This window comes from Prionailurus viverrinus, chromosome D1 (assembly GCF_022837055.1).
Source record: "Prionailurus viverrinus isolate Anna chromosome D1, UM_Priviv_1.0, whole genome shotgun sequence".
NCBI classification, from domain to species: Eukaryota; Metazoa; Chordata; class Mammalia; order Carnivora; family Felidae; genus Prionailurus; species Prionailurus viverrinus.
The window spans coordinates 90,311,756-90,334,093 of NC_062570.1; the positions used below are offsets into that span (position 1 = coordinate 90,311,756).

A 22,338-nucleotide genomic window follows, 5' to 3' on the forward strand; every position below is an offset into this window, starting at 1 on the left:
AAACCTTCAGCTGGAAAGAGAATTTGAGAGCTTTAAAAGGGTTTTGCAAATCTAAGGGAGACTTCACCGGAATTATATTTTCATTAATACACTTAAAACAACTGTTCCTGGAATCGGCCTGGGGACTGTTCCTTGAAACAACAACAAAAGTCCCTAAACTGTGGGACTCTAGTGAACCTTAGAATCAACCCCATGGCTTTTTGGTAGAGTTTCCCAGGGTGGGGGGACGCGTCGGAGATCCCTTGGTGGAGGTTGGGGGGTGGGGAGTGTGTTGTCTTGTGGGAGCTCCCTTGACCTGTTGCATCCTCCTCCGCTTTTCAAGTTAAGAGTTGGATTTCCTGAAATTGTTGATCTGGATGAAAGTGCAGGCGCCCCCTCCCCCTTGCTCCCCTCCCCAGCAGAGTGCGAGTCGCTGCAGGGGAGGAGGAGTGGGAGGGGTTGAGGTGGGGTGAGGTGGGGTAGGGGCTGCAGGAGAAAAACTAAAGCGATGAGCACAGGACAGGAAAAGTGGGAGGAGGAGGAGGAGGAGGAGGAGGAGGAGGAGAAGACGAAGCAGGGGGAGGAGGCGGCCTTGAGAGGAGAGAGGAGGGAAACGTGTCACCAGCCCGGCTCGGGGAGCTCCGCGGCCGCGGCGTTTGTGAACCCGCGCTGGGGGACCCGAGGCCAGACGGGACCCCGCGGAGGCCAGCGCTGCGCAGGGAGGGAGGAGGGAGAGCTGGGCAGAGCGCAGCGGGAGAGCCATCCAGGTCCCTCGTTGCTCTTTGGTGAGAAAACTTTCTCGGGAACACCGGAAACTTTGTCCTGGGCGCGCAGAGGGGAGCTGCGGGTGTGTGCGACTCGAGGTGACTCAGCCTCGGGACCCCCAGGGGGGTGAGTGGGGAAGTCCCCGGGAGGGGCTAGCGTTGTCGGCTCAGCAACCGCTCTGGATTGAGAACGAAATCGCCGTGGACTCCGGTCACAGGCTTGCGGGGCGCGGGCAGGGGGTGCGTGGGGAGAGCGTCACATTTGGGGGCAGCCGGATGGGGACCCCCGTGCGGTTAAGGATCCTCGGATCCCACGCAGCAGGCGGGCGTAGAGTACCGAACGGGCGACCCCCGAGTTGAGGCGGGGGGGAAGCGGTGCCCAGCGTCGGCGGCTTAGCGCGGGTTGGGGGCGGGGGGATGCCGCCGACCGCGGGACCCAGGCTGGGCCAAGAGATCGAAAAAGAAAGTTTGCTTGCTTGCCTCTCTAGTTGTCCCTCGGCCCCAGGGTGCAAATCTAAAGAGCTGCCCCGGCTGGGGCGCGGGCGATTGGGAGCCCAAGAACAGCCCATCTTTTCCTGCGGTCCCCCTTTTGCAGAAGCAGGCGTGGGAGGGAGGACAGCCGTTTTGTCCCGCGGGCCACTGGGTTCCGCCGACTGGGGCGGGCCGGGGCGCAGCCCGCGGGACACCCGGCTGGGGCGGGCGGCTGTCGGCGTCAGCCGCACCCCGGTTCCGCGTCGGCTTTCCAGCCCGCCCTCTATTTGGCGAGGCTTTCTCCTGCGCGCCTACTGTGCGCACGCGGGCTGCCCACTGTGCGCACGCGGGCTGCCCCCTGCGCGCTGGGGGGCGCTCTGCAGCCTCGGCTCCCGGGGCCGCGACCCTCCCTCGCCGCCCTCTGCCCCTGTTCCCGAGGGCGGGCGCCCCGGGTCAGATCAGGCTGTGTGCTTGCAAACTGTGCTTCAGGAATCGGTTCTGGGGTACCTCCCTGTTTGGCAACAGGGTTTTTCCCCTGTTGTAGCCAGCCCCTGCCCTCGGTCACATGCCGCCGCCTCTTCCTCCGCGGTGCCGGGAGCCCGCGTTTTGTTTGTCAGCAGTAAAGCGGTGAGTATTTATAGACGCCGCTGCAGTCCTGCGGTACGTAAGGTTTCAATTACTGCGATGCGCCCCACAAGACGGAAGGCTCACGCGCGGCAGCTCAGAGGCACGTTTACTCCGGAGACCCGCATGGAAAAAAACTCTGTGCTGGAGTCTCCGGGCATCCCTCCTGGGGCGGGGTTCTGGACCTGTTGCCCGCGTGCAAATTCAAATGGCCCACGGGGAGGACCAAAGCAGTCAAGGACGCCAGTGGTCCACACTGCCTTCATAGTCTGCCCCGCTTCCCCTCAAACGGTGCTCGCGGATCAAGCCTCGAACACTGCCTTTTTTGACCTCCCTTTGGTCATCCTGACCACCGTGGGTGGGTTGCTGTCATGATATTTCGTTGGCCTACACGCTGCAGAATGTCCCAGTGCTGCTGTCTGGGGAAAGGCTGCTCTTGACACCATAAAGCAGCAGTGGATCAGGAGGGGAAATGGAGCTTGCAGAAGCTAATCTAGCCACACATTAAATTTAGCCCCTGGTGAGTTCTCTACCGCTGAGAATGGTGACTGAGAAAGGTGTGGTGGGACCCTCCTCTCCGTGGAACCTGACTGGTAGGTTTTCTCTGGTCGCAGCGTGGAGCCCTTCTAAGCCGCGAAGGGTGCTGTTGAGAGCTTTTTCTACAGGAATCTAGCAGATACAGGAAACAGTGCTTGATCAATCCACAAAATCGTCTTCAGTGTTTCCAACCGCAACCATTGATTGTCCTTTTGGGATTTTATTAATGCTTCTTCTAACATCCAGAACCACGAATAGTGTAAAAAAGAAAGGCCTTGGGGCGCCTGGGTGGCGCAGTCGGTTAAGCGTCCGACTTCAGCCAGGTCACGATCTCGCGGTCCGGGAGTTCGAGCCCCGCGTCAGGCTCTGGGCTGATGGCTCAGAGCCTGGAGCCTGTTTCCGATTCTGTGTCTCCCTCTCTCTCTGCCCCTCCCCCGTTCATGCTCTGTCTCTCTCTCTGTCTCCCCCCCACCAAAAAAAAGGCCTTAGCAATGAGCTAGTCTAACTGGTTTATTTCTCTAGAGCCTGGTTGAGACTACCATGTTTCTCAACGAGACGACCTCATTTCGTTCACATCCAGAAGTTCACGCATATATATTTATTTCAGTGGGTGAGATTTCAATAATGGTTATTATTTGAACATTATACAAATGTTCCCTTTATTTAAAAAAGGAGGAAGGGGACAAACACCTCTTGAGTTCTTATTATGTCTTAAACTTGGCCCTAAGAGACATTGAGGATGTTGTATAATCTGCACCAAAACAATGTTTAGGTAGGTGCTATTATATCTCCATGACTATAACAATGAGCCCACTGAGGCTTAGAGAACTTGGGTAGTTTGTTCAAAGTCACACACATGCAGGGGTGGAGCTTAGGGTGAGTTCTGGGTCTGCTACTCCAGGCTTATAGTGGCAGCCAGTACTGGAGATGACTTTCCCTCCAGTTCCTCAGCTGTTAATTAGATCATCTTATGGTCGAATAACTTGGTGCCTTTTTCTTTCTTACACTTTCTCTGTGTTGCATAATATCACAGAATGGCTCAATTGTTGAAGAAAAAAAAATCCTAATCTTATATTTAGAAAACTGTTCCACTGCCATTGACAATTTCATGCTGGGAGCCCAGACCCCAATGTCATAATCTTCAGTGTGTTCACTGACAGTGTGTGTGCAACATTTAAACCGTTTATCTGTGGAAAGTTGGATTGTTAGGACTTTATGGATTTCTTCATTATTTCTCTTTTCTAATTACTTCCTGTGGTCATTCCTTTTGTAGTGCCCTTGTACGAGATCAAGTATACTGAAATCTTTCTTGAATTTCAGATTGAATGGAATTGAACTGACTTTTTCCCTTTAATTGTTTTTGCAGAGCTAGACGGATACAGAATTGATTTGAGAAATAGAGTGTGGGCCCCTCAAAGATCCCTACTGTGTTTAATGTTTGCCATTAAAAGTTTGTTCTCTAGAACTGCCTCTCTATATGCAAATGTTAAAAGTAATGCTTGCTGAAAAGTATCATCTGTTAACAAGTCTGTGTGAATATCTCTATTGCTGAAGGAAGGTTGAGAACACAATATTTTGTGGATTTTATACTGGGTTAGGAATTTGGGAACAGAGAGAGTGATATCCTGATAAGCAGAAAGCAAGTTTTTACAAAGGAAGATTCCACTTTGGAACCAGAAAGGAGGTTGGGAGTGCAAATGATACAAAGCAGTGATGAGACATCAGAGGTGAACTTGAGTTAATTAACATTTTTGTCAGGGACTGGGGATCCAAGGTTTACTTTGAAACTTGTTCAGTTAAAACAAACAAGCCAACTTATGTATTGGGCAACTATTATGAGCCAGGTACAATCATGGTAATGTTATTTGAGCCTCTCAGCAACGTAAGCAGGTGAATATTCTTTTCTCTATGTTGAGATGGGAAAATGGAGGCTCAGAGAGGTTAATTACTTTCCTGATGTAACACAGCCATTAACCCAAGCCCCTTGTCCTCTGCAGCACATTTTGATATCTATCCTTGAAGGCCTTTCATGAAAAACCTAGGGTGCCAAGTACTCAAGAAAGGCCTAGCAGTTCACATGGAAGTTCCTGGATCAGAAGTGGGTGCAAGGGCAGTGTGGGAGCTCTAAAATGAGGGGTTAGGAGGTGGGTGAACAGTGGAGGAACTGAAGGGACAGTGTGGATCATTCTGACAGTTGTTATTCCATGGAAGAAGGAGAGAAACCCTGCAGATACTTTGAATGTAGAGAATTGGTAGCATTGGTCTGGCAGGGGATGGCTGTCACACCGTACAAGACCTGGAAATTGGCATGCCGCACGACGTACCCAGAGAGAGGACCCCCATCTCCCTCAGCATACCTTCTGTTGTGATGATGCCTGGTTAGGAGCCCCGGTTCGTAGGCAATATAATTTAGGGAGCTTGTGAGACCTGTTTCCATTTTAATTGGACTTGGCCCTTTGTGGTAATAGTCACCCAATCTCTGGCTTTAAATATTCTTTTCTTATGCTTTGCCAGTTTATGGCCTTTGTAGATCAATCCTTGGATTCCATTTAGAGGAGGGAGAGGGAGGAAAAAACCAGCAAAGGTTAGTGATTACCTAAATTGGATTAAGTTCTGTCTCGCAGCGTTTAAAGAAATGCTGCTTGCTCTCTAATTACCGTCAACTAGGAATTTAAACGGTCTATTAAATTTAAGCTGACTTTTTTTTTTTTTTAAATCCAGGATAGTTCTAGTTCTAACATATTCCGGGATTTTGGAAGCTTTTTTTATATTCTTTAAGTGTGGAGAGGGCGTTCTCTTGTTCCCCACCTTTTGAAAATATTACATTTCTGTAGCAGGATAATGAATGATGTTATTATATACCTGCTTCATTGAGAAGCACACTCACAGCCAGGTTCATCCAGCTTTGTCAGCCTCTGGAAAGCAAGCCAGTGGAATGAATTCTTTGTCAGAAATTTAGGGGCGCCTGGGTGGCTCAGGTCCGACTTCGGCTCAGGTCATGATCTCACGGTTCGTGAGTTCGAGGCGTGCGTCAGGCTCCGTGCTGACAGCTTGGAGCCTGGAGCCTGCTTCAGATTCTGTCTCAATCTCTCCGCACCCCCCCCCCAAATATAAAAAATAAAACATAAGAAGTTTCTTTTAAAATAAAGAAATTTAGGGACACCTATGTGAAGGATGGGGTATGGCTTCCTCCTTTATCTCTGTACTGAAAGAATAGGCCTATGATGCAAATCAGCCACCTTTACTCTGCTTGAGCTTTGAATAGAAAATATGAGTTGTTCTTTGTTGGAATGGGTGGTGGGTACGCTCTGGGGCTGAGACTAGGTAGGCATCAAGGCTGCAACCTTAAAGGGCATGACCCTGAGAGACAGGGCCTTACTTGCCTCCTCCTCTCGTGGGCCCTGGTGTGCTTATGATGAACTGCACCCAGAGGGTTTCAGTGAGTGGTAGAACTCACCAAAAGATCTCTCCTTCTTTTGACCATGGCCTGTGGGAAGATAGGGTCAACCCCTAAACAACCTATCGTAAGTGTTTGTACGATTGATTTTGCGTATAATTGTACATTACCTAAAAGCGTGGATTTACCTCTCTAGGCTTTCATTCTCGTTCCCTCTCCTCAATTTTGGGGTACAAATAGATGATTTTTTGAATGCATTCATCAGTGTTCTGGTTTCTCTTTAGCTCGTTGCCAAATGGCAGCAACATCTCCAGTTTCCCGCTTCTCTTTACCTGTTACAGAACTTTGTCCAGCTTGGCTCGTTCCTTTTGATGCACGCTGAGTTCAGTGTCTTGTTGAAGGCGTCTGTGACTGCGGTTACGTTTTTAGTAAACGCTAGGATGGAGGGACCGCTTTGGGCTCCCTCGTTCAGGAACCAGAGTATATATATGTCAGCTTGAGCTGAACCCGAGAGGGCACCTGAAGGAAGCATTTGTTTTTGTCTTCTTCCCAAGGACTGGGGGCCAGAGTCCAGCAAGCACTGGGATGTGTGTGTATGTTGTTCTGAACTAAGCTGCCTCAAACCCTGTCGCAACCTGCTTGTGACCTCAGCCGCGTAAATCCTCCCTGGAAACCCATTCACGCTTGCTGTTTAATTCCAAATACTCCTTTGGAACTGGTTTACCTTAATTCCCCAGACGTCTTTGGGGGAGATCACGTCAACCGTGCCATCATTTTGGGGAACTCTGCCCAGTGTGCCAGCTGCTGGAGGCCACCACTGTGGGGGTGTATGGCCCCTTTCGCTGTAAAGTATCTGGAGGCAAAATCAGTGGGTGAGCAAGGTGATCCCTTGTGGCGTTCTGAGAAAATGAAAAAAAAGAAAATTCTTGCCAGCGGAACAATTGATTCCTTTCAAGATACCTCGAAAGGTGTCGGTGTCAACTTTGAAGAGCGGGGAGCTGGTGAAAGAGTCCCCGCATGGGGGCTAGCTGGCATCTTGGAGACAACGCAGGTCAAGGAACTGAGATCTGAATCCTGATCTCCATTCTGCCGGGGGCAAGCTGTATGAGTCGCTCGATTGCTCTGGGTGTCAGTTTTCCTAGCTACAAAATAATGGGATTGGCCTACTGCTGGACTGTTAAAATTTAAAAATTGGGAGACTTGACATCTAAACTCAGGTTTCCAGCTTTAAAAAAAAAAAAGTTGGGGGGGGGGACTGGATTCTCTAACGCGGTGGCGTTCCCTGCCTTGGCCCCACTGAGAATCGAGTTTACTGTGCTGGCTTCAGGCCTTCCTGTCTTTGTCTTTAATCGTGACCAACTTATTATTCTCTCTCTTCTTGTTTCTTTATTATTGGTAAGACTATATCTGGCTTGTCTTTGTGTTGGGGATAGTAGGTGCTCATGAAATATTTGTTGAAACGTGTGGGTTTTTTTCATTCCTGTCCTTGTCTGTCACAGATGAAAAAGGATACTCAAGCTTGGGAAGTGCTTACCTATGAACGCTTGTGTTTCCTTCCCCAGATTTCCTTTCTAGGCTCCAGTGTCCATGTTCTTTAGAGGAAGAAAATGGAGAGCCTTATTTTTCAGTTGACCGCATATTAGCCTTGCCTTGTAAACTGGAAAAGGCGAGCTAACCTTTCTGCCTCAGTCTTGTCTCAACTGCCGTTCTTCCCTCATAGTCGTCAGCTTGCATGTATAATGTTAACTTCTGAGTGTTTACAGTGAGCCCCTGAGCCCCACTGAAGCACGTATTTTATTCTTCTTTACCCTCTATGCTTCCTCTTCTCAGATCCTGGCACACACCCAGACCTCCTAATGTTTGGTTGTTGAATGAAATTGAGTTGACCTCATGAGCTCCGTGAAGTAATCAGATCCCGAGAGCCTCTTCGGTTTTCTGAGTCTCTGTGCAGTTCTCTTTACACCTGGCTACGTGTCATGAAGAGAAATTTCCTTTCCCTTGATCCCATTTTCTTATGAAAAAGCATTTCATCCATGGGAGGGTGAAGCTCCTTTTGAACAAACAGCACAAGTTAATCTGGAGCACGCTTCCCCACACGGAGAGCTCTTGTCTGCCGGGCAGTAGCTTTTGTCCGCTGTGTCCCCCACCAGGGTTTTAGAGGGTACGTGTCAGAAATGCGATTGCTCACGTAATGGTCAGTCTCAGCCACCGCTTGTGTCTAGACTTTTCAGTTTATCATCTGGTAGGCCCTGTGGAATCGCTCTGGATGGCATTTATGGGCCACACCCTAACAATTTGCACTCCAAGAAACTTGATGCTTAAAGTGGGGCTTAGAGATGAGTAACTGAGATGTGTTGCTCTTCCCCACAGTTTTGCTTGAGTTGTACCAGAGGAGGGGATTTTTCTGGTGATTACATAGTGGTTTGCAGGCCAGGCTGATGGTGATGATCTGATGAATAATTACTGCTAGCTGCATCTGAATCGTCAGTGCTTTGAGTCGTGTGGGCACTAAGAAAACTTTGATAAGCAAAGATAAGGGCTTGAGCTTGCATCCTGTTTGCGCTAATATTTGCTGTTGCCTAAGTTCAGATTCTCAAGACTCTGTGTCTGCATTGGTGTCCAGTGTGAGCACTGAGAAAGTGGTCTCATTCTTCCCGTGGAGCCTTTTGCATAGTCCACACTTGACCCTTGACATCTTCTTGCTTGTGGGAGTGTCTGTCCCTCAGCTGGCTTTTGTCTCCTAAGCGTTGTGAAGTTTGGTCCTTAAAACAAACGCTCTGTGCTATGCAGCAGACACCTGTCCCCTGCCGTGTCTGTAGGCCCCGCTGACCGGCACACAGACCCAGGATTCCTGGCCCATGCGGCCAAGGTCCACATTCCTGTGGACAGTGATACTTAGGTGGACTCCAGTTCAGTCATCTGGGAAGGGAATTTTTCTGGTTTCTGAAAAATAGGAAGCCTGTTCTTCCCGGTGGCCTAGAAGCCACATGTCACTCCATCATTCAGAGATGTGGTTGTGGTTGTTGTTTTAATTTATTTATTTGGAGAGAGAGAATCCCAGGCAGGCTCTGAGCAGTCAGCAAAGAGCCCAATGTGGGGCTTGATCCCACGAACAGTGAGACTATGACCTGAGCCGAAATCCAGAGTTGGAGGTTCGCCTGACTGAGCCCCCCAGGGGCCCTGGAGATGTTCACCTTGTACGTGCCCTGCACTGTGCTTGCAGTGGGATACAGCAGGGAGGAAGAGAGGCAGGTCTTGGACTTTGAGGAACTTACACGCCATCGGGGCTAGTCAGTGAACAAGTAAACAAACACGATGACCTCACAAGCTGGTAAGGGCCTGAGAAACAAAGCCTCATCCTGTGAGAGACTGAGTGTTCCTCATGCCCAGGCCCGGCAAGAAGCTGTTGATGAAGGGAAGCCATGGGTGATGGTCACCTCTTAACCTCTGCATGTGGCAGACGTGAGTGTTGCTTAAAACAGGCGGTGTAGGAGGTCAGGCCCTGGAATCAGGTAGGATCTGACTCTTGGTCCCTCTTACGACTCCTCTGAATTTGGACAAGTTAACCCCTGTGCTTCAGTTTCTTCATTGCGAAATGGGATGAATTAAACCTACCTTGTTACTTTCAAGTGGAGATGAACCGAGCTGCTAGATGCAGATAGGGGGTTGATACCATCCCGACCATCCTGGCCAGCCCATGATGAAAAGTAGTATATTCCTTTTTTTTTTTTAAATTTTATTTATTTATTTTGAGAGAGAAAGGAAGAAAGAGAGAGAGAGAGTGCATGAGCAGAGGAGGGGCAGAGAGAGAGGGAAAGAGAATCCCAAGCAGACTCCACACTTTTGGGCACAGAGCCCAATGTGGGGCTTGAACCCACAAACCGTGAGATCGTGACGTGAGCCGAAATCAAAAGTTGGGACGCTCAACCAACTGAGCCATCTGGGCTCCCCAGTAGTATATTCTTTTCAGGGAAAATTTAACAAAATAGTCACGGTAGGCGATTTGCAAAATGGTCTCAGTATTCTTGAATACCTACTTCTGACTCAGTTTCCATCTGGTGAGCTGGGGTGGAGTGTGTGGCGTTCAGATCTAGTTTCCTGGGCTGGCTTGGTGGCTTCTGTTTGCTGTGTGTTTCTTCTAGAACTATCCCAAGCCAGCAAGCTGTTGGCTTGCCCTGTTTGAAGAGTGCATATGGATATGTCTATACTACAGGAGTGCTTGTGGTTCCAGAACGGAATCAGTGATGGGGTAGGACTGAGAGAAGACAGTTGATGAGGTAAGAGGCTGGTCAACTAGATGACGTGGTAGGTGGGAGCTGAAACACCAGAGGAGGCCAGTTCTGGGTTTGTGCTGTGTCAGGGGGTCATCTGCTGCCACGTCTCTCAGAGGCTCTCAGTTCTGTAGGGCAATGAGGGTAGGGACTGAACGTAGAGCTGGCGACGCTGAGGTAATCATGGCCACTAGCTACGCCAGACTCTTTACTTTTCTTTAATGTTCATTTTCTGAGAGAGAGAGCATAAGCAGAGGAGGGGCAGAGAGAGAGGGGGACAGAGGATCTGAAGTGGGCTCTGTGCTGACAGGCTGACATCAGAGAGCCTGACGTGGGGCTCAAACTCACGGACGGTGAAATCATGACCTGAGCTGAATCTGATGCTCAACCAACTGAGCCACCCAGGTGCCCCAGGCCAGACTCTTAATCAACTGATAAGCCAGCAGACCTCGGGAAGACCACTTGTGTGCCCAAGCCCATAGTGGCTGGTTTGTGAGGGCTTATGTTACACTTGACTTAGGCCCTGGGGAAGGGGTGTGAGAAGGCTGGTGGTCATAGTTGTGATGGAGAAAATAAAGGTCCCAAACCTATATGTTCGGCTCCTAAAGTGCTAGTGGGCTTGGTGAGTTCGTTGCTGACACTTACAAGTCACGTGGTTTAGCATTTTAAAAAATCTGGGTTTTTGGCATCTCTTGGAAAATTCAGATCTGGCAAAACTGAACTTGTGCCCCGAGGTGGCAAAAACCAGACTGGATTGAGTAGTGACTGCCTCCTTTAGCCTGGGCAGATCCTGCCCACTCTCTGTGATGTTCCACAAAGTATGGCGAGTACGTGGCATATCGTGCAGAAAGGAAAGAAATCAGTCTTCCTCTTGTTTGCTTTTTTCCCCAGGGTTTGTTTTTCTGGCCTATGTGTCCCTGTATATATACAAGGAAGCTCCTGTTATAGAATAAGTGCTAAAGAAATAAATTTGTGGGGGTGCCTGGTGGCTCAGTCGGTTACTGATCCTTCGGATCCTCTGTCTCCCTCTCTCTCTGTCTCTCCCCTGCTTGCACACGCGTGCTCTCTCTCCCTCTGTCTCTCTCAAAAATAAATAAACATTAAAAAATGGTTATGATGGTAAATTTTTAAAAAAGAAATAAACTTATGTCAAATGAATGAACGAACGAACTATAATTGATAGAGCATCGCATTTGGGATCAGAGCCAAGTTCAAATCCTCACTTCTCCCGAGCAGCTGAGGGACTTTGAACAAATCAATAACCTTTTTTTGTCTTTCTCTTGAGGGGCTGCGGGAAGGCATCACTGTTGTTTTTACTTATTTCTTTGAATAAGTCGTACGTGTTCACGTTTCAAAATTCAAAGGCACAAACAGGTTTATAGAGAAAAATCTCCCTACTGTGTCCCTGTCACCCAGCTCTTTTCCTTGGGGGAAACAGGTGTTCTCAGTTTCTGGTTTGCCCCTTCCAGAGATTCTTTATGCCGTGCAATGACATTTGTAAATGCTCTTTTTTGTCTGTTTTACCTAGATCGTAGCATACTGCACATGCGGTTCTATGTTTAGCACACTTTCCTTCGGATTGGAGAGCACGCCAGTCGGTACACAGAGCCCTCCCCTTCTTTCCTAGAGCTGCACGGGCTTCCAGAGTGTGAGATACTCCAGTTCACCTAGTCGGTCCTCTGTGGCCGGGCATTTAGGTTATTTGCAACCTGTTGCTATTGTAAAGGAGGCCGTAGTAAAAACCCTGGTTATGTAAGTCGCTGGATGTGCCTCGAGTAAAATTTCTGAAAGTAGAGCTGCTAGGTCAGAGGGCACAGCCTTTGTCACTGTGGCAGATCTTGTCACATTTCCATCCACAGCAGCTGCCCCAAACTGCTCTGCTTCCAGTAATGTGTGAGAGTGCCTGTCGCCCAACACCCTAGTCCTCTGTCACCTCTTGGAAACGGCAAGCGTTTTGTGAAGAACACAGAGTGTTACAAAAATATTGACACTAGCTATAATTTGGGGGGCCCCTTCACGGGCCCAGCTATGCTCTAGATTATCTCGTGGAGATGCATACCCCACTCATTTGAAGATAAGGCAACTTGGGAGTCATTTACTCGGGTCACCCAGCTAATAAACTGTAGATGCTGGATTCCAGGCCAGGCTTGTCAGATTTCAGTACCAGGATATTCTCATATGGGAAAGCTTTATGTAATTTTAGGTGCTGGAATTCTCAGCTGACACATGCAGGAAGTTCCTGTATCTCCCGGTAGTGCCTCTCATGTGGCTGGTTCATTTGCTCATTCATCAAGTGTCTGAAGAATTCCTGCACTGTGATAAGCACCCAAGAACAAGATAGACATAGTCCCTGCCTTTATGGACCTCACAAAAATAAGAAAGAATTCTGTAGTCATTTATTGGATGACAAGACAACAAAGGAGGTGAGGAGGGTGTTCACTGGGGTCTCCTAATCAGGAGAAAAAATCAGGGGAAAGAGAGCACTGTGAGCAAGTGCTTATCAAGATAAGTGATAAAGGGTCTGTGGGTTTGAGCCTGGAGAAGTGGATGGAAAGTATTTCACACAGAGGGCATGATATGTGCAAAGGTCCTGGGGCAGGGAAGAACTGGTGGTGTTGGAGGAAATGAAGGAAGATCAGTGAGCTGGCATGCAGAGTAGCAGGTGGTTGGTGAAGGTAAGAGGATGGGGTGTGGGGATTTATTCTAAGAGCTGTGGGGAGCCTTTGAAGGCATTGAAGGAACATGAGCACCAAGGGCCTTGGGCTGTGGGGTTCTTGTCATGGACTGTATGACCTTAGACAAGTTCAACATTGGGCACATCCATTTTCTTCTCTGTAAGGTGAGGATGGTCACAGCACACAGGGGTTTTCAAACATTTTGAGTGTTACATCCATACATAGGAAATGTGCAATTCACTTAGACTCTGTACACATGGGCATGTGTGTCGTATACACGTGTCCCCAAAATGTGAGGCACGCTGATATTTTCTATCCTAGTCTGTTAAAGGTTTTGGCTAAGACCCCTACAATCCTTTTAGAAACACTGAGATAATATATGTCAAGTGCATGCTTCACGGCTGGCACTCAGTAAACTGTGCTCTCACTCATCACAGGCGTTATTATGAAGATGATGCTGGTTGCGGTTAGAGAACACATCGGTCACGTTAAGGGACAGTATCCAAATCCTGACCGATGCTGAAGGACATTGGCTCTTCATCTCTGTGTTCAGGTCACAGGGAAAGGAGTTGCACCCGGGGCCTCCTGGCTGCAGGAACTGCTGAGGGGAACGTGGAAATTGTACCATCTGTACAGTTTCCCTGGGAACTAGCTTCTCCTTGTTTTCTGGGCGGTCACATCCGACTCCGTTTTCTTTGACTTCTTTGTTATTTACACTCAGAATGGCTTTTTCCTGGAAGCCTCAGAGTCATTATAAGCCACTCACTTCTTTATTTTAAGTTGTGCCATGGTTCTACTTCCCTTTTCAGAGTTAAGGGTTGGAGCCTGAGTGGAATTTATTTGCATTTTCCACCAAGTGTACTGCCTTCTTCTGCCCGCGGGGCTGGTTTGCGGGGCTGTGCCCCACTCCCCGTGCCCTGGCCGCTGGGAGAAGAAAGAGAGGCACCACATTTTTTTTTTTCTCCAAGAAACATATTCTGGATCTTGTGTGTGGCAGTTTTCAAAGAAATCCCTGTGCGGTGAGCCTGGGAGAGTAAGGCCAGTGATAACACCCAATAACCCTGTAACCACCACAGCCCTTCCCGTGTCCAGGACCCCGGCTTTCCAGATCGCTGAATGTAAGCACCCAAAGCTGCACCATTTAAATCATTTTAGATGCACATTTCTCTACATGTTAACTGCATTGGCCCTTCACAGGAGAATATCCACCAAGACACCGGTTTCTTTAACTCAGAAACATTAGGCCAAGAACTTTTTGTGATGATGACGGTGGTGGCTGAGTCGTGTTCCTCCCAGTATCTTAGAATGTGACTGTATTTGGAGATGGGGCCTTCAAAGAGGTGATGAAGTTAAAGTGAGCCTGTCAGGTGGGCCCTAATCCAGTCTAACTGGTGGCCTTATAAAAGGACGCGTGGACACACAGCTAGAGATGCGTGTCCACAGAAGAAAGGCCATGTGAGGACGCAGCGAGAAAGTGGCCACCTGCAAGTCAAGGAGAGGCCTCCGGAGAAACCAAAGCTGCTGACACCTTGATCTTGAGCTTCTAGCTTCTGGAACTATGACAAAATCCATTTCTGGTGTTGACAGCATGCAGTCTGTGGTCTTTGGTTACAGTGGCCTGAGCAGACTGATACAGTGGTGGTGGTGGTGGTGATAGGAATAAACAACAAGTAGTATTTATCCAGCACTTACTGTATACCGGGACCGTTTTAAGGCTTGCTTGAGTCATCTCATTCAACCCTCAGATCAAGCCTAAGTCACCTGCCCAGGTCACACCATAAGTGGTGGCACTCAGCCCGGCTCTGGCAGCTGTGCTCAGAACCTCCACTGTACCTGTGTCGTGCCCAGTAGTTCCCGGATCCCTGCCAGGCACTTCCTAAATCATCTTTCTCAACACCGCAACGCTCCAAGGTCACACTTCCTGTTCCCCTTTTTTCCGATGTAGAGACTGCAGTTCAGAGTGGCCCAGGGCCACACAGTGAAGTGTATTTATTTCTTGTGGCTGCAATAAGACATGACCACAACCTTGGTGGCTTAAAACAACAAAAATTTATTCTGTTGTAATTTTGGATGTCAGAAGGCCAGAATCAAGGTGTCACGGGGCCATACTGCCTCCAGAGGCACGATGGGAGAATCTACTTCTTTCTTCTAGCTGCTTCTCATGGCTGCTGGCATTCCTTGGCTTGCAACAGCATCCCTCCAGGCTCTGCCTCTGTCTTCACATCACCTCCTCCTGTGGATCTGTGTCTCCTCTTCTGTCCCCAGTCTCCTTCTGCATCCATCTTATAAGGAGACATGTGATTATATTTATGGCCCCCCTGGATAACCCAGGATGAGCTCCATATCTCAAGATCTTTCACTTAATTACATCATTTGCCACCTAACATAATATCTACAGGTTCTGGGGACTAGGAAGTGAGTATACCTTTGGGACACCAGTGTTTCTGCCTCTCACAGTGAGTGAGCAGCAGAATGAACATTGGTGCCAGGGCTTGCCTGATTCCCAAGCCACCCATCCTTCGGAGCTACAGGCAAGAGACCTCTCAGGTCCCTTTCTGCAGTGCTATTTCTGGCTGCCGTGGCATTGGGTGTAAGAGGCAGGATCCCTGAGACTGGCAGATATGCTCATTCTTTGCAGTAATAAAAAACTGGAGGCTACCAAAATACCCATCCATAGGGGACTGGTTAAATCAAATATGGTGTCCCCTAAATGGAATCAAGAAACCATTATAAAGTATGAAATAGATCAATCCGTGGTGCTGTGGGAAGGTAGCCATGATGTGTTAAAAGGAAAGAACAAATTACCCATTTTAATTGAAATATCGTGTGTACACATCTATATGGCCTTAAAAATTACATTAAAACAAAATAAAATTAAAGTTTACTTCCTCAGCCACACTAGCCACGTTTTAAGTGCTCAATAGCCATGTGGCTGCCGCAAGTAGCCACCACGTTGGACAGCACAGATATAGAACATTTCTGTCATCTTAGAAAGTTCTGGGCAGAGAGCTTCTCCACATTCAGTGGCCAGAGCGAGAAGCTTTTCTCACTTTGTATGTTACAGGTATACGTGCATGTGTACCTTTGTCGTGATAAATAAGTAGGTGTGCTATTATGAGAAAAATAGGAACACATAGGGTTTCCAAGGAAACATTCTTTCTTAAGCAGGTGGTAGTGTATTGTTGTTTACGATACATGCAATTGATTTTTTCTTTTTTAATTAGGCTTCTTGCCCAGCGGGCAGCCCCACACGGGGCTTGAACTCATGACCCTGAGATCAAGACCTGAGCTGAGATCACCTGAGATCCTCAACTAACTGAGCCACCCAGGTGCCCCTAAGATACATGTGTTTGTATGTGTCTATGAACTCTTTTTTACGTATGTTGCTTAATGAAAATATTTTAAAATATATAGGGGAAGAAAGAAGAATTTCCTGGCAGGGCAGGCTTGAGGTTGGGAGACTTTGGGTGGGATCTGGTTCCCTGACCACATAGCCTTCCAGCCATGGCCATATCACGTATCCTTAGAGTTCCGATCCTATGGAATCCCTACTCAACCTGCCTTGTAGGGTTAGGTTAAGATTTACAAGTGTGGGGCTTTGTGGAAACACTCTGAGACTGAGGGATGCCCACACGGAGGTGAAGGGTCAGTAAATAAGTGAGTTACCCAAGGCCTGAGGAGGCAAGGCCTCAGTACTCTGTGACCACAACGGCAGCTTGGAGGCCTCGCATCCTCCCGAGCGGAGTATTTTCCAGATGTTGCTGAGGTCGCCAGAAGCAGGGGGGACGTGTTCTTGTATTTCAACTGCTGTCATTGCTTGGAGATTTAGAAATAACAAAGCATTTAATTTATTTCACAGGCACTTACCTAGCACTTGCTATTTGCCGTGCACCGTCCTATCTAAGTGCTTTACAAATAGGTACTCGTTTTATCCTCACACATCCCTGAGGCAGTCACTGGCTGTGACAGTACCTGGCACCACGACAGGCAGGCAGCTGATTCCTTATTCGTTCCCGTCCTTCCTTGGTCTGTATCTTAAGCAGTGAGCTTAGGCCTGGGGATACAGAGAGGAGTAAGTGCTGGGGCCTCTCTTTGAGGAGTTTACAGAATGGCCTAGGTGGGGCCTGGGGAACTTTCTAGATCGGGAGTCAGGGAACCTGAGTTGTGGCCAGTGCTGGCTCTCCGACCTCAGAGACACTGGCCAAGCTCCTCTGGGCTTCACTTTTGTCGTCTGTAAACGGGGGCCCCGCCCATCTTGTCATTTTCTGACTTGTCCTATTTGGGTCAGGACATGCCTGTGCCTGAGGGGCCAGCGTGGTAGCCGGTGGATCCAGGGCGCACCGGCTTTGACCTTGAGGCCGCTCCTGTCATCCCACCAGCATTGCTGGCAGCCCCTCTCGGCAGGGCTCTGGGGGGGCCTCGTGGCTCTGTCCGGGAGCAGGAATGGTGGAAACAAAGGCGACTTCCGATGGTCTTCAGCCAGTCAGGGTCTGAGGGTGGCAGATGGTATGGGTGAGAAATGAGTCAGAGGCACCTGCTTGTCGTGTGTGACTCTACACCCAGGGACAAGGTCATGGGAGCCGTGCTCGTTGTTCTTTTGCTGAAAATTATCCTTATTTAAAAGGGGACGCAGGCCAGTGGGGCTGCCCGTCTGTGTGCCTTGCTGGATACGCAGCCTGGCTTGCAGTGGGGAGCCTGGGGGCTGCTGGCTGAGCGGCAGAGGGGGATGGGAGCCGGCCCCATGGTCCTCAGTGTCGCACAGCCTCCTGGAGAAGTGGCTGTTGCAGCGGGAAGCCGGGAAGTAAACACCTGGATGATCCATTCAGCTCACCTTTCCACTTCCCTGCACGAGTGCCTCTGAGTGGGAGGTGGCTCCTTCACCTCGAGTCTAAGGTCCTCGTAAATGGAGTTAATATCCTGTAATTACGCAGATGTATTGCACTTAGCAGGCCCATTTAAAGAAGGGCAGCAAAATGGGTCCTCTTTTAATACTATGACCTTTACCAGGCAAGTTAAATCCCAAAGCCATCCGGGGTAAGGATTCTGAAGGGGCCCCATGGTTTTATTTCTTCTTTGCCTCATTCACTGATTTGCATAGATCTTTCCAAATTCTAGTGGCTCTTGCGTAGCCATTGAGACTCTCTGAAATGGAGCAGGCCTGTTTTGACTTCTGTGGTACTTACCGATAAATTTGTCACTGTTGGTTCACCCTGAGAAGCAGGTGGAGGGGCAGATCACTCGAAAAGGAAATGGTACATGAGCCTGCTTTCGTTTAAAAAATTTTTTTCCAAGAGGTAGTCCACGCCATTCCTTTTTTGGCTCTTGGTCTTGCCAGTTCATTGCCAGCGTGCCTGCTGTCTGCAGACAGCATCTGGCACCTCCCACACTTCCTTGATGGATTGCCTGGGTGCCCGTCCCCAAGCCTCAGTCCTCTGCTGACGGGAGCAGAGTGTTTAACTGGGGGCGGCCCCTTGGTTCCTCCTGCTTCAGATGCTGTAGCTGGGACTGCAGAATGTACTCCCCTCTCCACCTGGAGACTGACATGTATGGCTGGGATCCATCTTTTTCTTCCAGCACTGGTTCGTGGGAAACAGCAGCATTAGCTGGTGGGAGAGGTGGCCTTGAGAATACGTCCGGGCTCAACCCTAACCCCTCGAAAAAAAACTGACTCTAACCTTGGTGCTGTTTCCTCTGTCCTTTACTCCGACCGGCTCCCAAACTCGTTTTAACTCAGTGATTTAGACTTTAGGTTCACTGGAGAATCAGAGACTGAAATGAAAGGAACAGAGGCTCTGAGGAAAGCAAGCTTTGGGCTCCAGCAGAAACAGGACCACACTCGAGGGTCTTGGGTCTGCCATTCTGCTGGGCACACATCACACCATCTCATGTCGTCTCTCATCGGTCCTGTGCAGTTGGCACTGCTAACAGCTGTGGACTCTTGGACTCAGTGTGCCCAGATCACAGCTGGGGAGGGGCCCAGTTAAGATCCGAACCCAGGTTCACTCCAAAGCCATTGCCATTAGCCACAAAGTCATTAAGTCCTAGGAACTGCTCAGGGGACAGTATTCTTGAACCTAGTTCTGCAAGGTAGGGTAGATTTAGATAAGTATGGGGGAAGGAAAAGGAAGGGAATTCCGGGGAAGGGAAGCAGTAAATATAGTCAAGGTGGGGAGAGGGAGGAAGCATAGGCTGGAACCATGCCTACCGGTTTGTAAGCTCCACAGGGCAGCCACCACGTTGTCCAGAGCCACCATTATATCCCGGATATGTAAGTGAGTGGCTGTTGCATAGGGTGTGGTCAATAAATATTGATTGCTTAAAAATCGAACTGCCCTACAATCCAGCAGTTGCACTACCAGGTAATTACACAAGAAATACAAAAACACTAAGTCAAAGGGATACATGCACCTGTATGTTGATAGCAGCATTATTCACAATAGCCAAACTATGGAAACACCCCAAGTGTCCGTCTACTGATGAATGGATAAAGCAGATGTGGTGTATACATATATACAATGAACTATTATTCAGCCATAAAAAGGACAAAATCTTGCCATTTGCAATGACATGAATGGAGCTAGAGAGTATCATGCTAAGTGAAGTAAGTCAGAGAAGGACAAATACCGTATGATTTCACCTATATGGAATTTAAGAAAACAAACGAGCAAAGGAAAAAAAAGAGGGAAGCAAATCAAGAAACAGACCCTTCCCTACAGAGAACAAACTGATGGTTACCAGACGGGAGGTGGGTGAAGTAGGTGTTGGGGATTAAGAGTACACTTACTGGGGTGCCTGGGTGGCTCAGTCAGTGGATCGTCCTACTCTTGATTTCCACTCAGGTCATGATGTGAGTTCGAGCCCCACATCGGGCTCCACGCTGATGGTACAGAGCCTGCCTGGAATTCTCTCTCTGCCCCTCCCTGCTCCAAGATAAACAAATTAAAAAAAAAAAGTATACACTTCCCATGATGAGTACCGGGTGTTGTATGGAAATATTAAATCACTGTGTTGTACACCTGAATCCAATACAATGCTATAAGTTAATTAACTAGAATTAAAAGTTATTAAAAAATAAAATCAGGAAAGAAAATAAATATTGATTGTGTGTGTGAATACACAGATAGCTGTTTTCTCAATAGACCTTGAGCCTCTTGAGGGCAGGGATCACGTCTTAGAAATCTTTGGATGCTTTACAGCTCCCAGTGGTTAATAAAGAATGAACACTCAGTAAATATGCTCTTACAGAATGAATGAATGAATGAATGAATGAATGGCAGGTAAGGGATGGTGAGATGTGCCTGAGTGAGGAGGCATTGATACTTTGGAAAATACTGAGCAATACACATGGGCTGGCATGCCAAGGGCTTATCATGGAAGGTCTTTAGTGCCAAGAGAAGGAGTTTTTGTGTTCTCCTTGAGGCACTTTTTTTTTTTTATGTTTATTTATTTTTGAGAGAGACAGAGACAGAGTGTGAGTGGGGCAGGCGCAGAGAGAAAGGGAGACAGAATCCGGAGCAGGCTCCAGGCTCTGGGCAAGCTGTCAGCACAGAGCCTGACGCGGGGCTCAGACTCACAAACCACAAGATCATGACCTGAGCCAAAGTCGAATGCTCAACCGACTGAGCCACCCAGGCGCCCCCAGGCATTTTTGAAAAAGCCGTCTCTTTAATGCGCAATGTTGCAGGGTCTACAGAAACCCAGCCAGTGCCCATGCTTTGGCATTTGTAGGCATTTAGAAGCACATTCAAGCACAACTTAGAAATCACTTTTCTGTAGGATTGACTCAACCTGTTCCCATTGTTTGCTGCCTTCTCACTTTGGGGTAACCAGACGGAGCCCCGTATAAATGCATGAGTGGGAGCGTGTAGGGTATAGATGTTATTTCAGGACACTGGAGTTGTTTTTAACATAGCGCGTCCGGAAAATCCCAGCCAACCTCGTCTAAGAAATGTTCTGCCCGACGCGGGAGTTTTCAATAAAAGCTTCCCTCTCTTTTCAGGTGTGGGCTAAGTTTGTGGTTTTAAGAAAGCCTGAGGGCCGGAAGGCAGCCCCGGAAGAAGCCCCTGCCCGTAGGCTGTTGGAACCTTGTGGTGCAGAGGAGAAGCCGTCCCCTCCTCCGGACTTATGACCCGTGGCTTCGCGCCCAGTGTGCCCACCGCGTTCCACGAGATGGGCTCCTTCCGCAGGCCCCGGCCACGCTTCATGAGCTCCCCGGTGCTCAGCGATCTGCCCCGCTTCCAAGCCACGCGGCAGGCCCTGCAGCTGAGCTCCAGCTCGGCCTGGAACAGGTAACGGGGGCAGGTAGTCCTGGGGTGGAGGGCCAGGGGACTGGCTTAGCGTCTGCTCCTCCTGAGAGCCCTGCTTCAGAAGGTCGGCATTATGTATACAGGCACGTTTTCCTGCGGAGACCGTATCCGCTGGCCTTCCTTGTTTGGGTGGAGACGAGGTGGGCCACTGGGGGCCTCCGGGCTACCAGAGTCTGTTAGCCAGCCCGGGACAGTTGGGTTGGAATTTACAGTGACAGTTCATGCTCCTTAGTCACGCCCAAGACTGTTTGAGTACCCAGGGCTGGGGCCATGTAAGTTACCTGTAACCTATTTGGTAAGATAAGACCTGTATCTGTGAAAAGCTAAGTGAGGAGTATAAACCAAGGACTAGCCGTACCTGTGAGCCACAGGTGGATGGGAAAGGAGACACTGCGCTTTTATGGGTGTCTGGCTGACTTTTTGTACACTAAGCATCGAGTAGCGACTGAATCAGCACTGTGTCTTGTGTTCCTGTGGGCTACTACTTTTCAAATCTAGCAGTTACTCTTTGGATGAATTAAATGCATCACTATTTTAAAGCATTCCTGAATTCTTTGTCCTTTGGTTCATTTTGGATTTTCTCAGTGAGTGCACACCTCTTCTGATGGGGAAGAAGAGGGGGCTGTGAAACGTTCTGCTATGGATGGATCCATGTTCTTTAAAAAATGCTTTGGATCCTTGATAAAGACAAGAGTGTAATCTGCTCCTTGCTGAAATACCTGGCTGGAGTTTCAGGGCACCTAGAGTTAAGACTTAACTGTGGCTCCTCGAGGGACTAACCCCCTACACCTCACAGGAGGGGGAATGGAAGGGGCAAGAGAAGCTGGCCTCGGTGAAACTCTTTCAAAGAAAAACTGTTTAAAGGCAAGGAATTAGCATTTCATATTAGCCCCAGGCATGGAGGCTGTCTTGTGAGGACAGGGACCTTCTAGGTGAAGGAACCCAGTTGGCTCCTGCTTGTAGCAAGCGCCATTTTGGATTCCTCCAAGCACAGATCCTGAGAGCAAGATTCCACCACCTGCCCTCGATCAGTGCTGTTTGCCATCAGGGCCACCAGCGAGGCAAGCGAGGAAGACCTGCTGGCCTTTGAGAGAGTGGAGGAGAGGAGCTGCTTTTGGATCCTTTTGGCCTCGGTCTTTGTTTCTCTCCAAGGACCCTGGGAAGGAAATGATGGTTTCCAGGGATGGACAGTGGGCCATTTTTGTGCCATGTGCTTCCTGGCCCTTACACCTGCCTTTAGCTCAGAGCTGCTTGTTGAGTTTGCCCCAGGCAGGCAGATCCTCTAACCAGGGGTCATTTCTGTTTACCCTGTAG

General features: G+C 48.9%; 1 protein-coding gene across 6 annotated transcripts in view; it reads left to right on the plus strand.

The window, feature by feature from the left end:
* The first annotated feature begins 580 nt into the window (after window positions 1-580).
* Window positions 581-22,338, plus strand: part of PRR5L (proline rich 5 like) — a 73,855-nt gene continuing 52,097 nt past the window's right edge. For 3 of the 6 annotated variants that reach the window (XM_047878828.1, XM_047878833.1, XM_047878834.1), the window contains exons 1-2: window positions 581-764; window positions 20,718-21,006. In XM_047878828.1, coding sequence (XP_047734784.1) covers window positions 20,843-21,006 — 164 coding nt within the window. In that variant the 5' untranslated portion in view covers window positions 581-764; window positions 20,718-20,842. Of the gene's footprint in view, window positions 765-1,788; window positions 1,842-15,995; window positions 16,071-20,717; window positions 21,007-22,338 lie in introns of those variants that run through there. The other 3 variants (XM_047878832.1, XM_047878830.1, XM_047878829.1) reach the window with 3 other exon arrangements.